A 13409-nucleotide genomic window follows, 5' to 3' on the forward strand; every position below is an offset into this window, starting at 1 on the left:
TCAGTCACAAACCGATAGTCCTCAGCACCCCAATAACAAAACCTGTTTAAGCAGGTTCAGCGGTCACAGGCAATTAGCCACCCAATGAGGCCCTATAAATTATACTTACAAAAACTGCAAATTATTCCGTTCCAACATTTCCATTTTTGAAAAAAATTTACCCTTAGAAGCAGAGACAAGCAAAGTTAACATAGTCATCATAATCGCTGCGACGGATTCCAGGCACGCAAATTAACAGGAAGATTTAGAAAACCGGATGGAAATCACGCACGCTAAACAAAAAAATTAACTCAAGAGGTTTTTTTGACGACTTTGGCCAATATCACCAGCCTGAAGCACTTTGTAGATCTGTACTGTTCAACATATTGATATAACGCTTTAGTTGCAGTATAGTCAATTGAGATGAATTTGAAGTAAGACTGTTTATCGCAACGATGTGAAGAATCGAGCCATTTCCCAGTCGCCACGTTGTAAAGAATGAAGTTTTCGCTTACTATACAAATGAACTACACACCAATTTTCGAGAGAGCTGTTATTTTCTGTGCGTATGTCCGCTTAAAATCGACAGATTTTAAAAAGTCTAATAAATTAGAATAATTAACAATTGGTTCATACGTCAGCGTGCGTTCATCGAGATATGAAGCACGCGGGAAGTTTGGAGAGCACGAAAGATGCGTAAGAGTTGCTCGAGGCGTAGCTGAAAGCAACTCTAGCTTCTTCTTCATTGCAAACGCTTAAATCGTATTTTTAGCGATAGACAGGGTTCCTTTTTTGTTTTATTGATTGCGAACGGTTCATCCGTTTTGACCCTCTAGAGGATTCGTAGCTTGTAGTGAACTGCTATACAAGCGCGTCACAAGCAAACTTTACTTTGCGTAATAAAATATTTTATAGTCAGTTGCGGCCGATAATAAGAAGCGAAGACCGCTCATTTGTGCCGAGTCATTCCGCTTGATTTTCCTAATTGTAGCTTTCACTTCCTGCGTCTTTGCAAACTTTACGACTTCCTTAGTTAAGAAGTTATTCATCACATTGTTTGAAAGTAACATAATGTTTCCGGCGAACATTTAGATCGAGAGAGAGAGAGGAGCGAGTGTGGACACACTGCTCTAGAAAGTTTATCGTACAATTGCCAAAAGCTGCAATGTTGTAATAATGGAACAATCAAATGCAAAAATAAAAAGATGCTAGATTCTTTAATCGAGCTAGTGATATACAGGCATATGTGGACCTTAAAGAGAGGGAAAACAAGAATAATTCACACAACGCTATTGCTTATTGACCGATAAAGTAAAGCACAATCAACACTAGATTAAACACAAAAGTCATCTTGAATGAAAATAATTTGGTTTACGAAGGAAAAGAAATCACATTTGATCAGTAGTTTATGGATAACTTTATTCAGTTGGAATTAAATGCTACGAAATTAGTTTAACGTGAGTGGCATACAAGCTCTGAAGAGGCAACAAGAGACAAAAAGGAAAAAGGATGGAAAAGTTTAGCGCAGATTTAAATTGACAGGCTTGAAGATTTTAGTTCCTTTTTCAAAGGTTTTGAGTCATCACATATTTAGCAACACAAAGTTTCCCTCACCAAGTGCAATTTTGCATTTATAACATCTGCTTTAGAGATGTGTGACACTTCCTCTTAAAACGAAAGCGCTCTTCGCGAGAGAACTTCAGCGGAACACAAATGTGCATGGGTCCTTACTTCCTCACTTTTTATGGAAACAAATCGGAATTGTAAAGAAGATTGTTTTGATGCTTTTAAGACGCAGAAAACTATTTAACTTGCTGGAAAGAAGCACCAAATAATTGGAAAGTAGGCACAGCGTGCATTAACAGGCTCTCCAGGTTTGTTATATAATATATTATCCGTTTTTCGAACCCGTTAAGGAGATTTTTCCCTTACCTCCTCCGCGGCACGCACCCCTTTGTTGAGAACGATTGAGGCGCCTTTTCAGATCAATGCAATTCGTCTGATCTTGCGGACAAACACTATAACCTGGCCCTCTTCTGAAAGAAATATCGAAATACGTGCAAACATTCGTGCTTTTCAGTTAGAGTGGCTTTGTCAATTGATTAACAATGGCGCTGATAATCATTCGTATACATGACTAAGATTTCTGCGAAACGACTTCACTTTAGTTAAGATGGAAACTTAGAAATGAAGTTGCTATTATTACATCAATGTTTTGTTATAAACAAAATCCTGACTACAGTGCAATGTATACATCCAACTTACTGAATGTCTCTTTTCCTGTTTCAAATGAACGACTTATTAAAATTCGCTCCGTCACCATTCCTTGCAAATAACTTGATTTCGATCGTCATTTTCAGTTAATGATCAGTTTCCTGGAACTTCCAATTTTTATTTCCCTAAATTTCATCTTTCGACTGGACGAAACTGCATGAGATCATTTCACTTGTTCAAGCTTTACGCTCAGCAGAAGTTGAGTAGGATTTTTCATGGTTTGATTTGAATCAGTGCACATTTGGGAAACATTCTAGACTGAAAATTAATCAAAATGTATAATTTTCCGATATATTCATGACTTTATTTCATTGATAAGTTTAAGTCTAAATTTCTAACAATGCACTTTCAAATGAGTAAGAGAAAAATAATAATCGAATAGACCAACTGATCACACACGATGCTTTTTGTAAAAAAATGTTTTCATTTGCTGCGTCGCCAGAACACCAAACAATCTTCGTTACAAATTAGCTGACGAATAATCAGGTGGAAGAGAGAACAACTGTTTCCACAGTGTTTTTCAAGCCTTACAAGTCATTGTTGTATCGCTAAAGCACTAAAGTATTTTCATTTGACTGTCAGTTGATCAAGACATTGCGCCCCGATGTTGCGTTGTTAGCATTAACTTCATAATGCACCACAGCGATTGATTTCAGCACCTTTATTCGTTATGATCTAGCTGATAGTCAACTGAGTGTTACACTTCTTCGGTGATGCGGTACAACAATTCATTCAGAAACTCAGAATTACAGCCAGTAACTTTTTTTGTTTATTTTCATTGCTGATTAGTGGATTACATGCATGAATTGGGTAGATGTTTGTTCCCAGATGGCGCTTTTTCATCCTGCATTCAATACTGTTACCTTGTTATGATACCTTTATCTTAAATTTTACGGCAAAGAAATTAATTGTGATAAGGAGCCTTTCGAAAACTCTTGACGGGACATTCGAGCTGCATTGCTTCTGTGTTTCTGTATTCTCTTCCAGGTTCCAAAGTCATTGTGGCTCCTCGGAATTGGACCTCGGTGAAAACCTGCCAACGTTCTGAATGTTTATTCACTATAATTGACGAGGCTCCTTTTGGAAAGTCACTGCTCAAGTCATCAAAACTAGCCCAGAACACCTATAAAAATCATGACTTGATTTACAGATCATGTTTGTGACAGACTCGCAGTTTCCACAAACCAAAATGCCTGAACGAATAGGTCAACGTATCTTAATTTCTGTCTTTTTCATAGCTTAAGAATGCCAGACATGTTTTGACCTAACCAAAATTAGGTATGTACGCCGAGAACTGGAAATATTAATCACGCACGGCGTACATCTCTACCAAAAGGCTAGGCATAACTCTTCCGAAAACTTCATGTTAGAATTTGCTTCACAATCTTCTGAAACAGAAAATTAGGTTTGACTGATCTTTTATTAAGGATCGATTCTCGGGACATATTGTTGTTAAAATTTAAAAACAGCAAATTTTCTTACCTTTTTTGCTCCCCCACAATTTTCTTCTTCATACAGTTCCAAAGCGAGCTTCTTCTGCAGTACAATGGGACAAATAATAATCACCGACAAAAACCGGAAGGTGAGGAGAACGGCTGAGATTCCTATAGCATGTAGACAAGTTTCTCTGAGGTGAAAATATAACAGTTCAAAAGATTTAACAATAAGATTTAAAGCAAAAACGCACTTCGAAGACAATGAACATGAGTTCCATTGGGTTTGTTAGGATCAGTTTGCCCAGTTATGCAACCAGAAAAAGCTGCCTTAAGTCGTGATTGCATTAATCTGCACTGGAACAGGAATGCCATTTTTCATAGTTCATATCTATTGGAGGCACGAGTTCAAATCTCGCTTGTGCCTGTATTTTCAGCACTTTCATGAATTGCAACCCCTCCTGGGAGGATCGTATTTTCACTCGAATAATTGTTAACTTGGCCAGCCGAAAAGGACACCTCTTTTGCGTTTTCCAGGCGAGCGGAGGCGAGCGATAGGCGAACGTAAGGTTGTCGCGGAAGCTATGGCTAACTGTTCTAATCAAATATGTTATCAAAGACAAACTTACTGGAGCTTTAAGAAAACTTTTCACGGAATTTTCGAGCCTTAGCTCGTTGAGGTCCTCGTAGCTACCGGGGTACAAATATATTGAGTTTCCCTGATAGCGGACTCCAGTAAAAGCTTGCCAAGGTCCTGAATCTTGTTCTACCATTGATTGACGCAACACCATCGGCAAAGTAGTGTGTTAAGTCATCACAACTTGCGCTGAAATTCTGTCAAAAAAAATCAATATTTTTCAATAGAGAAACATTTCTGGCTTTGATAAATCATGCGCACAATGTTTTTATGGTTTATCACTTGTTACAGGCATAAACCAACCCTGGTGTCGGATGGATACATTAGGTATGTAGATGATATGTTCTTTAAGCTTTATATGAAACTATTTATCTGGGATTACCGAACAACTGTAGTTTTGTTCCCTGCAATTTCAATTAAAAGGGAAACAGGAATTGAAGTGGTCGTTGAATTTGCATGAACGATCCTGCTAGATCAAACATATAATCATCATGAAATGACCTGAGCAAGTTTCTTTATTTCATTCAACTTTGATATATGACGAAAATAATTGCCTTAAATGGTGCACGTACATTTTGTTTACAAGGGAAACCTAGATAGATATGTGTGTTATTCTTATTCGATAGACCCTTACCCAGATTAATCTCGAAAAGCGATGTAGAAGATCTCTAATAAATTTTAAAGGCATTGTGATTTGTCATCCAGGACACTTAGAAACTTATTTTGGATCAACCAAAACTTCAATCGCGGAAACTTGTCTAAATTATAACCGGTTTAACCTGTACTACGAACTATCCAATAAACAACTGAGATCATCATAAAAAAAAAACAACAAAAGCTATTGGATGCTTAGGATATCTATATTGATAAATGTGTTTTGAATGTGAATTCTTTTTTTGAGCTATTTTTACTATTGGTTATGTAAGAGGATAGTGTTAGGGTTACATTTGTCAAGTATCGCAAGCAAGCAAAGCTCTTAGTGGGCAAACTGAGAAAAGAAAACAAACTTCTGAATAAGTATTTCAGCATCGTTAATAACTTGGTTACGTTTTGAATTCCATATTTTTTTCCAGTAATTAACACATAAGAAATACGTGTCTATGCATGTTTATGAATTACCGGAACATTAAAATTGAAGGGACGAATTCACGGACGCTTAAGCTAATTTCTCTTATGATGCCGCCTAACAAAGACTCAAGAGGTTTGTTCTGATGATCTTAGCCAACACTGCCTGCTTTAGGACTTCCTAGTCTGTAATTTTGCAATAATAATTGGGTATATAAACAGGAATTTGCTGTAAGACCTTTGAACACACCCCCTACGGGGAACTGAGTCATCATCGTGCCACTTCTCGGAACAGAAAAATATCTAGTGATTGGGCGGAGCCTCAATAATCTTGACACTAGGGCTACATTTGTCAAGTATCGCAAGCAAGCAAAGCTCTTAATGGGCAAACTGAGAAAAGAAACAAACTTCCGAAAAAGTATTTCAGCATTATTAGTAACTTGGTTACTTTCTTTAATTCCATACTTTTTTTCGATAATTTACGCATATGAAATACATGTCAAGGCATGTTTATGAATTACCAGAACATTTTAAATTGAACGGATGAAGCCACGAACGCTTAGGATAATTTCTCTCATGATGCCGCTTAACCAAGACTCAAGAGGTTTGTTTTGATGATCTTGGCCAACACTGCCTGACTTAGGACTTCCTAGTCTGTAATTTTGTATTAATAATTGGAAATGTAAACAGGAATTTGCTGTAAGACCTTTGAACACACCCCCTGGAATAGAGCCATCATCGTACCACTTCTCGGAACAGATTGGGTGAAGCCTCTTTAATCTTGACATTTTGACAGGTCTCTGGATTTATGACCATATCTGGAAGTCGTTCATCACCGTCATTATACCTGATAAATTGAGAGCGCAACCCTCACAACCTCAAACCTGACAAGGAGCTAAAGAAGTTACATCGACTTGTTGAGAAGCGTAAATTCAAGGTAAAGTCTTCCCAACTAATCTGTGTTTCACATCTATATCCCCTATGCACACATTGTGTTATTTCTATAGAATTAAAAGGTAGAGCAAATGTCTTGAAAAGTAAACGAATTGGTGGGATATCCTACCATCCGGTTGGGGCCCCATAGAAGTATTAACACTCCAATAGAGGCTTCCTTCTAAGGAAATTGAGATAAGCTCTGGTCGGGTGTGGAATACTAAGATCCGTATGACTCGGCAGTAATATACTTGCCTTTGCGATTAAAAGATTGTTTATGTTCTGTTTTCCAGAGATGAGTGACTCAAAAGAGCAGGTATTGCTGTTTGAGCAGCCAGAATATGGTGGGGGAAAAGCGGTAAGATATTAAGTTAAATCAGATTTACTGCCAGATTTTTTTCCATAGAAAAGCTGGAAAAGCTGCGATTACCATGGTTGCGATTACCATGGTTACGATGGTTACCATGATCATTCTGGATTTCTCTGTGACTTGAGCTGAGTCACAAAGTAAGACCGAAAAATCCGCGAGACTTTTCTAGAGTTCTTTCAGTCACTTTAACCTTTAAAACGCAAGTTTTGATCAAAATAATTAATCTTCTCCTGTTAAACAACACATCTTTAGAAAGAGTTCAAGTCTCTAAGAACATACAGACCCAAATTTGGGTTTTTGGCGTTATAAACATAAGAAAGTGAGCCAAAGATTCCATACTAATAAAGCAACCTTTCATGCTACAAGACCACTACTAGCAAGTTGACAAACATGTTTCATTTCTACATTACTTTATCCGCAAGTTGGCCATAGGTTTTCTTTGATTATGATTAAATTGTACAAAACCCCTTTAGAAGTCTCTAAAAGGTAAAATTACCGATGAGATCTTGGGTCCATTTGGTTTCTCGCCATAGTTTCTTACCGAGGACAACCCGGACCTAACTGTTGCTCCAGTAAACCTTCCCAAAGGAGCGTCCTCCGTGAAGATCGGCTCTAACCAGAGGTCGTGGCGGGTGTTCACAGAAGTCAACTACCAAGGAGCTTCCACCGTTTTGCCCGCTGGGAAAGATTATCCAAGCCCGGAGAAAATTGGCCTTGCTGGCCCTATCAAGAGCATGCGTGTTCCATAAGCAATTCAGAAGAAGACAGCCTGGAAGTGTTTGAAGCAATCTAGCTATATTTAAGAAGTTAAAGTTAAGTTAAATTCAAGGTTGCAATTTTGTGTTTGACATAAGCTAAGCTGTCCACGGTCTAATAAAAGAATGTCATTCTTCAAGCTATGAGTCGTTTTTGTTCCATGTATGATTAACAGTGCCATTCAATGGAGTGTAATTCCGTGTTAGCAAAGACAAAGCGTCACCCAGATCAGAGGCATTTAAATAAACTAATTAGACAGAAATTAAATTGGTATGCTTCCCAGCCAGTCTTTGGAAGGAAGATTGAGTTTGGTAATCCACCCCGTCGCTTCCATGCATTATTTTCTCCATTTTTTCTGTCTAATCTCTCCTCTTTAGTCAAAGTTTGCGCGAAATTCTCACCCAAATGGAATATAAACTCACGAAAATGTTATGTTATCAATCTCAGCTCTGATACTGACAAGACTGAAAAATATAACGTTATATTGGGCACTTAACTTCGTAAAACAAGAGGCAACATATATTTGGAGGACGTTGACCGTTTTTCCCGTTGAGCCCAACAAGTCTCTCAATAATGTGGTTTTACTGGCAGGATATTTTCAAGCTTGGCCTAAATTAAATGTGAAATCAGCCGTTAGAGTCTTGACATCTAAGACATCCAGGACTTCAAAGACATCCAAAGGAATTCTATCCTTCAATGAATGCTGACATTTTTATACCATTATGATATTAATTTTTACCTAAGGGTAAATTAGCTGAAGTAGAGAGAAACGATACTACTAAAGCATCATTAGATAACATTACATGACATTACATAACAGAGATGCATGCGCCATTACTCAGCTAATGTTTTGGAAGCCAATATCGATTTCCTCAAGCGGTTAAAAAAAATTACTTGTTCTTGATGAGGACTATGTCGGGAAAAAATCGATTACACCATCATTTACATCATGGCTTCTGACAACAGTACTTGTAAGGACCACCCTCTCGTGGATGATTAATGACAAATAATGTTTCGCGTGGGTTCAACCCATGTACTGTTAGGAAGAATTTTTAAAAACATTTGAAAATTGTTAGGTTCCAGCCAAATTGTAGTGGAAAGGTCACTACTGGTTGGCCTTGCTCTCTTTTCTAAGTACATGAATAACAAATCAAAGAATATCTATGGCCAACTTTTGGATAAGTTAACGTGGAAATGAAACATGTTTGTCGATTTGCTATTAGTGGTCCTATAGCAGGTAAGGTTGCTTTATTAGTATGGAATATTTAGCTCACTTTTCGACCATAAGTCCTTTGAAGTGGTTTATTTAATTTATAACACGAAAAACCAAAATTTGGGTTGGTATGTTCTTAGAAACCTCTTGAGAATTTGTTAAGCGGCATCTTGAGAGAAATTAGGTTAAACGTCCGTGAACTTCATCCGTTCAATTTTAAATGCTGTGGTAATTCACAATCATGCCTAGACACGTATTTCATATGCATAAATTAACAAAAAGAAGTATGGAATTAAAAACGTAACCAAGTTATTAAAGATGCTGAAATACTAATTCAGAATTTTGTTTTTTTTCTCGGTGTGCCTATCAAGAGCTTTGCTTGCTTGTGATACTTGACAAATATAACGCTAATGTCAAGATTACAGAGGCTCCACCCAATCACCAGATATTTTTTTGTTCCGAAAAGTGGCAGGTCGATGGCTTGATTTCCGGCAGGGGGTGTGTTCAAAGGTCTTACAAAATTACCGAAAATGAAGTCCTAAGTTATGCGGTATTGGCAAGGTCATCAAAGCAAACCTCTTGAGTCTTAAGATTCAGAAGAATATGCAGACGTCAGAAGAGCTGTCACCATTGCACCACAAAGACACGGGAGGAACATTTGTCTATTCTAGTTGGGCACAGGTATTTCTTGATATATTTTTGTCTTTGGCCAAAGAGTATTTTTAAATTCCAGGAACAACGGTATGCCGAGTGCCGATTTTTAACAACTCTCTAGTCATAGTGGGAGAAGTCGCCCATATTTTCCCCCATTTCTTATTGCACAAGTGTCATTTACAGCTTTCCTTATAGAAATGGACACAAAGGACAAACATAGAATAAAGGAAGTTAAACTTAGTGATCGTATTGATTCTTTTCGTTCTGTCTCGCACAGCTTTCCGAAGAAAATGGCACAGGAATCCGTCAAGTTGATATTCTTTGAACGTGAAAACTACGGTGGAAATTACGTGGTATGGCCTTGTCAATTTAAATGCTTTTTTTTCGTTATCAGCTGTTTAACTGTTAACCTTTAAAAAATGATCCTTGTGGCAATATTTACAGATTTCTGAAATGGGTGCGTCCTACATTTTCCAATGAAATTCTTGTGACGTCCGGATCAAATCTGATCGAACATGATCGAACGCATTCGTTTAGATGTTTTTCCCAGGCCTACGATCCATTTGACCAGCTTCATACCTCGACTCGTGGCGCTGACCAAAAGGATTGTATCACATGAGTAAAGACTGTCACACTAATAGGTGCATGCTGATAGAGGGAAATTTGAAGTGAATTCTTACATCCGTTGCATATCTCTGCTGTGCTATGAGAGAGCTTTCAATATACCTCCCGACCTCGGGCGAGAATCTTCCTCACTTACTGTTAAGGTTTTATGGCTGTATCCCCCTAGAATAAGATTTTACAAGATTCTTAGGCTTAAGCTCGTCAAAAAAAAAAAAAGACTATCCGTACTCGTGACCAACAACTTCTCTCGAAGGCTTAACCCCTCAATCCCTAAGAGTGACTAGAATCTAATTTCTCATTACAATATCACCCCTGAATCAAACATTCAGATTTCTGTACAAATATCACTGCAGGAACTCAGTGAGGGCTCCAAAGACTTAACAAAGATGCTTCCGTGGGGAGGTTCGTCTATAATTGTACAGGAAGACGCCGGTCGATGGAGGGCTTTTACTCAAGTAACCTACCAGGGTGCATATGCTATTTTGGAGCCTGGTAAAAGATACAAGTCTCTTGAAGAAATGGGAGTAGGAAACCCTGTTAAAAGCTTTCGTAAAGAGTTTTGAGATGTCCTACAAGTATTTTGATTGTAAAAGTTTCAGCATATTTAGTTTGTTACTGATGTTTGTATACCTCTGAGTGCCTGAGAAGAAGAATAAATTCGCTTGTTTTTTCTGAATGACAGTATCATTGTGCTCTCTTTCCTCTCTCGCCACTATCACAACACTGTCTTGTTACTCAGCACTAGACTGATTCTCCCATTCCCTGTTTTGAAAGTATTAAGAGCGTATGAGTTAATTAGAGCTAACCTGAGATCATGATCTCTCTCCTTAGACGTCTTCTCCTTCGTCTTCCACTATCGCAGATAAAAATTCAGCAAGGTTGTATTGTTTATAACGATTAATCTACTGGGGCTTCTAGTGAATTTTTGATATGCTTTAATAGCTTTGTAAACAGTTTTAATAATCATGATTGTTCCTCAAGCTTTGTCCCCCAAATTGTTAAAAAAAAAAACAACGAAACACGAAACCTTACATAACGTTTGGCTAACTAGACAATTTGCGTTCGACGTTAGGAAAACGCATACTATTCGTGTGGCTTCTTTCTAGATGCTGTGCGATGTCATGGTTTGGGCGCCATCTTGGACAGGCTCATCACTCGCCTCGATTTCATGCGAGATCCCGCGGTGTTGATTCGCTTCTGTCACGATGCCATGAAATGATATGTTGATAAATTGGAATCAATTGTTCGCGTGAAATTTAACGTGGAATTCACTCGTCAGGCAGTGAGTTTTTCTATACGGTATTGTTATGATTACATGTGTTTTGATAAATACCAACTAGATCAGGATTTACACAGATGACATTTGACTAAACGACTTTGATTTACTACAAATCCGAACCGTGATCCACGGCACCATTCGTAGGTTTATATTATGCACTAGATTTTTTTACGCCAAGTCAAAAAGATAAATTTTTAAACTGGATCGAACGCACTTCACCAATCCATGATTATTGCGGGCTTAAGACGCCTAATCGGGGGACGGGTGGGTGAGTGCGGTTGACTTTGCTTGGACTGTTACAAACGAAATGCTTGATGGGTAATGAATGTTTGAAATGGCGGAGATACTCTTTGTTCTGCTTCTCGTTGGCGTAATGGGAATTTCCTATGCAGGAGGAGTTTTCTTCGTGAAAATAATCAAGACGAATACTCTTTAGCGATGTTGGTAAGTCTGTTTCTGTGCCTCCGTGTCGATATAAAAAATTATAATGATTATGCAACGAAATCGTCACAAACAGATAGCTTTAGTAAAATTCTGCCAACTTGGAGACTGCCAAGAGACTGGATGTCCAGAAAATTCTCAAACATGGTGTCCAAATAGAGTCGGATCTTTTGGTTAGACGGCCTTGCAAGAAGCTGCAAACGTAGGTCACTCGGCTTCGGTATCACTCCTTAATGCTTACAAGGTGACCGCGACCTCAATAATTCTTTAGGTTCCGAGGGAGAAACTGCGCCTCTCAAATGTATAATCAATAACGACGTGAAAATTATGAAGGTTTTGCTATTTTCGGGATGTGAGGTAGATGTGAGGTAGATGTGAGGAACACTGGGGGGCATTCTACTGTTCATGTAGCTGCCTGACTTCATTGATAATTTTGAGGCAGCAAGGTTGTTGTTGAGTTATACACTATCACATAGAGCGGCTTTTAAGCTAAGAGAAAAAGAAACGTTGTGTGGGGAGGGGTTACTTGTTACGTTGCCCATCAGAAACTCAGCCACCCCACCGCCATATAAACTTCGTACATCAAGCATTACAACTTCTCAGAAAATCCTAAAGTTGTATAATAAAATTGAGACAGAACTTGCTAATTAGATAAGCCTATTTTTTTGAGAGAATACTGTTAATGATCAGAGTCGTTTGTCATATCAGCATATTCCTGTCAGGTACCCTTTATTAGGGAATACTCTTAAAACATCAGACCTAGTCAATTGGGAATTGGTTTCTCTTGAAAATCATTTAAACAAATGGTAAGCACCATTTCTTGTCTTCCAGTCTGCAAAGAATGATGGAGAGGAAAGGTAACCCTCAGTTCAATGGTGGGTAAGAGAAGAAACACTTGTCTGTGGATTCGCACAGATGAACCAACCAGGAACTTTAGTAGGACCCTCCAGGGGGGAGTCTCTTAACAGGGAAACATACTCCAGAAGGATGGAGTTGTCATACATAAAAAGACCCCCTTCTCATCTCTCTCCCCCCTCTTAAGCTTTAAGGCCCATTTATTTTTGATTTGTTTTTATTATTGTTTAGCCAGGGGTAGTACTTCAGTAGTGGACTTCAGTAGTACTTCTTCTTGACAATGGAAATGATGTCTTGCTCACAGATGACCAGAGTTACACCTCATTGCACCTTTCTGCAGCATGGGAAAGTGCACCAACTGTTAACTTACTTCTTGCTGCTGGGTCAGATATTAATACATTGAACAGAAAGACAGCTGCTGATGTTGTCAGGCAGTCAGCAGAAGTCTACTTCATGCTATTGCTTGTCAAGCACCTTAGCTACAATACTTTTGCATTTCAGTATCAGGAAATTGCTCTCTTAGGATCCTGTTAAAAAGATCAGTTGGCCTCCAGTGTCCAAGTTTTTATCAAATTACATTGAAAATATTTTTCTGGTGTTTTTCTTTAATTCAGATTAGTGCTCAGATGCAGGTTTATATGTCAACATTGTTATTCTGTATGCAGTAGTGTGAGTTGTAAGAATTTTAGGTCTCTCACCTAAAGAACTTTTATAGATATCATAGCTACTGCTGATGTTGTATTTATAGTGCATTAATTTTTTTTAGAAGCAATTTACTTTGTGAAACACAGGCTTTAATGCTATTTGATAGATTTATTATGTATTTGTTTATTAAATATTTAAAATTCTGCAATAGATTGATTGTATCATGTTTGTTTAACTGTGAAGAGTGACTA

The 13409-nt window shown here is 38.1% G+C and overlaps 1 protein-coding gene, 1 long non-coding RNA gene and 1 pseudogene across 2 annotated transcripts; 2 read left to right on the top strand and 1 right to left on the bottom strand.

The window, feature by feature from the left end:
* Positions 1-3157: 3157 nt before the first annotated feature.
* LOC131783050 (uncharacterized) lies at positions 3158-4459 on the bottom strand. The gene is made up of 3 exons (XM_066167340.1): positions 4316-4459; positions 3736-3789; positions 3158-3376 (listed from the first exon to the last, which is right to left on the bottom strand). The coding sequence occupies exons 1-3, from the start codon at positions 4457-4459 to the stop codon at positions 3158-3160; spliced, it is 417 nt and encodes a 138-aa protein (XP_066023437.1).
* Positions 4460-9017: 4558 nt separating this feature from the next.
* On the top strand, positions 9018-10614 carry LOC131783042 (uncharacterized). Its single transcript, XR_009340087.2, has 3 exons — positions 9018-9341; positions 9592-9667; positions 10292-10614. It is a non-coding gene; the product is annotated as an uncharacterized lncRNA (long non-coding RNA).
* Positions 10615-11670: 1056 nt separating this feature from the next.
* LOC131783049 (uncharacterized) lies at positions 11671-13181 on the top strand (annotated as a pseudogene).
* The last annotated feature ends 228 nt before the right edge of the window (positions 13182-13409 follow it).

Source organism: Pocillopora verrucosa, chromosome 5 (assembly GCF_036669915.1).
Source record: "Pocillopora verrucosa isolate sample1 chromosome 5, ASM3666991v2, whole genome shotgun sequence".
NCBI classification, from domain to species: Eukaryota; Metazoa; Cnidaria; class Anthozoa; order Scleractinia; family Pocilloporidae; genus Pocillopora; species Pocillopora verrucosa.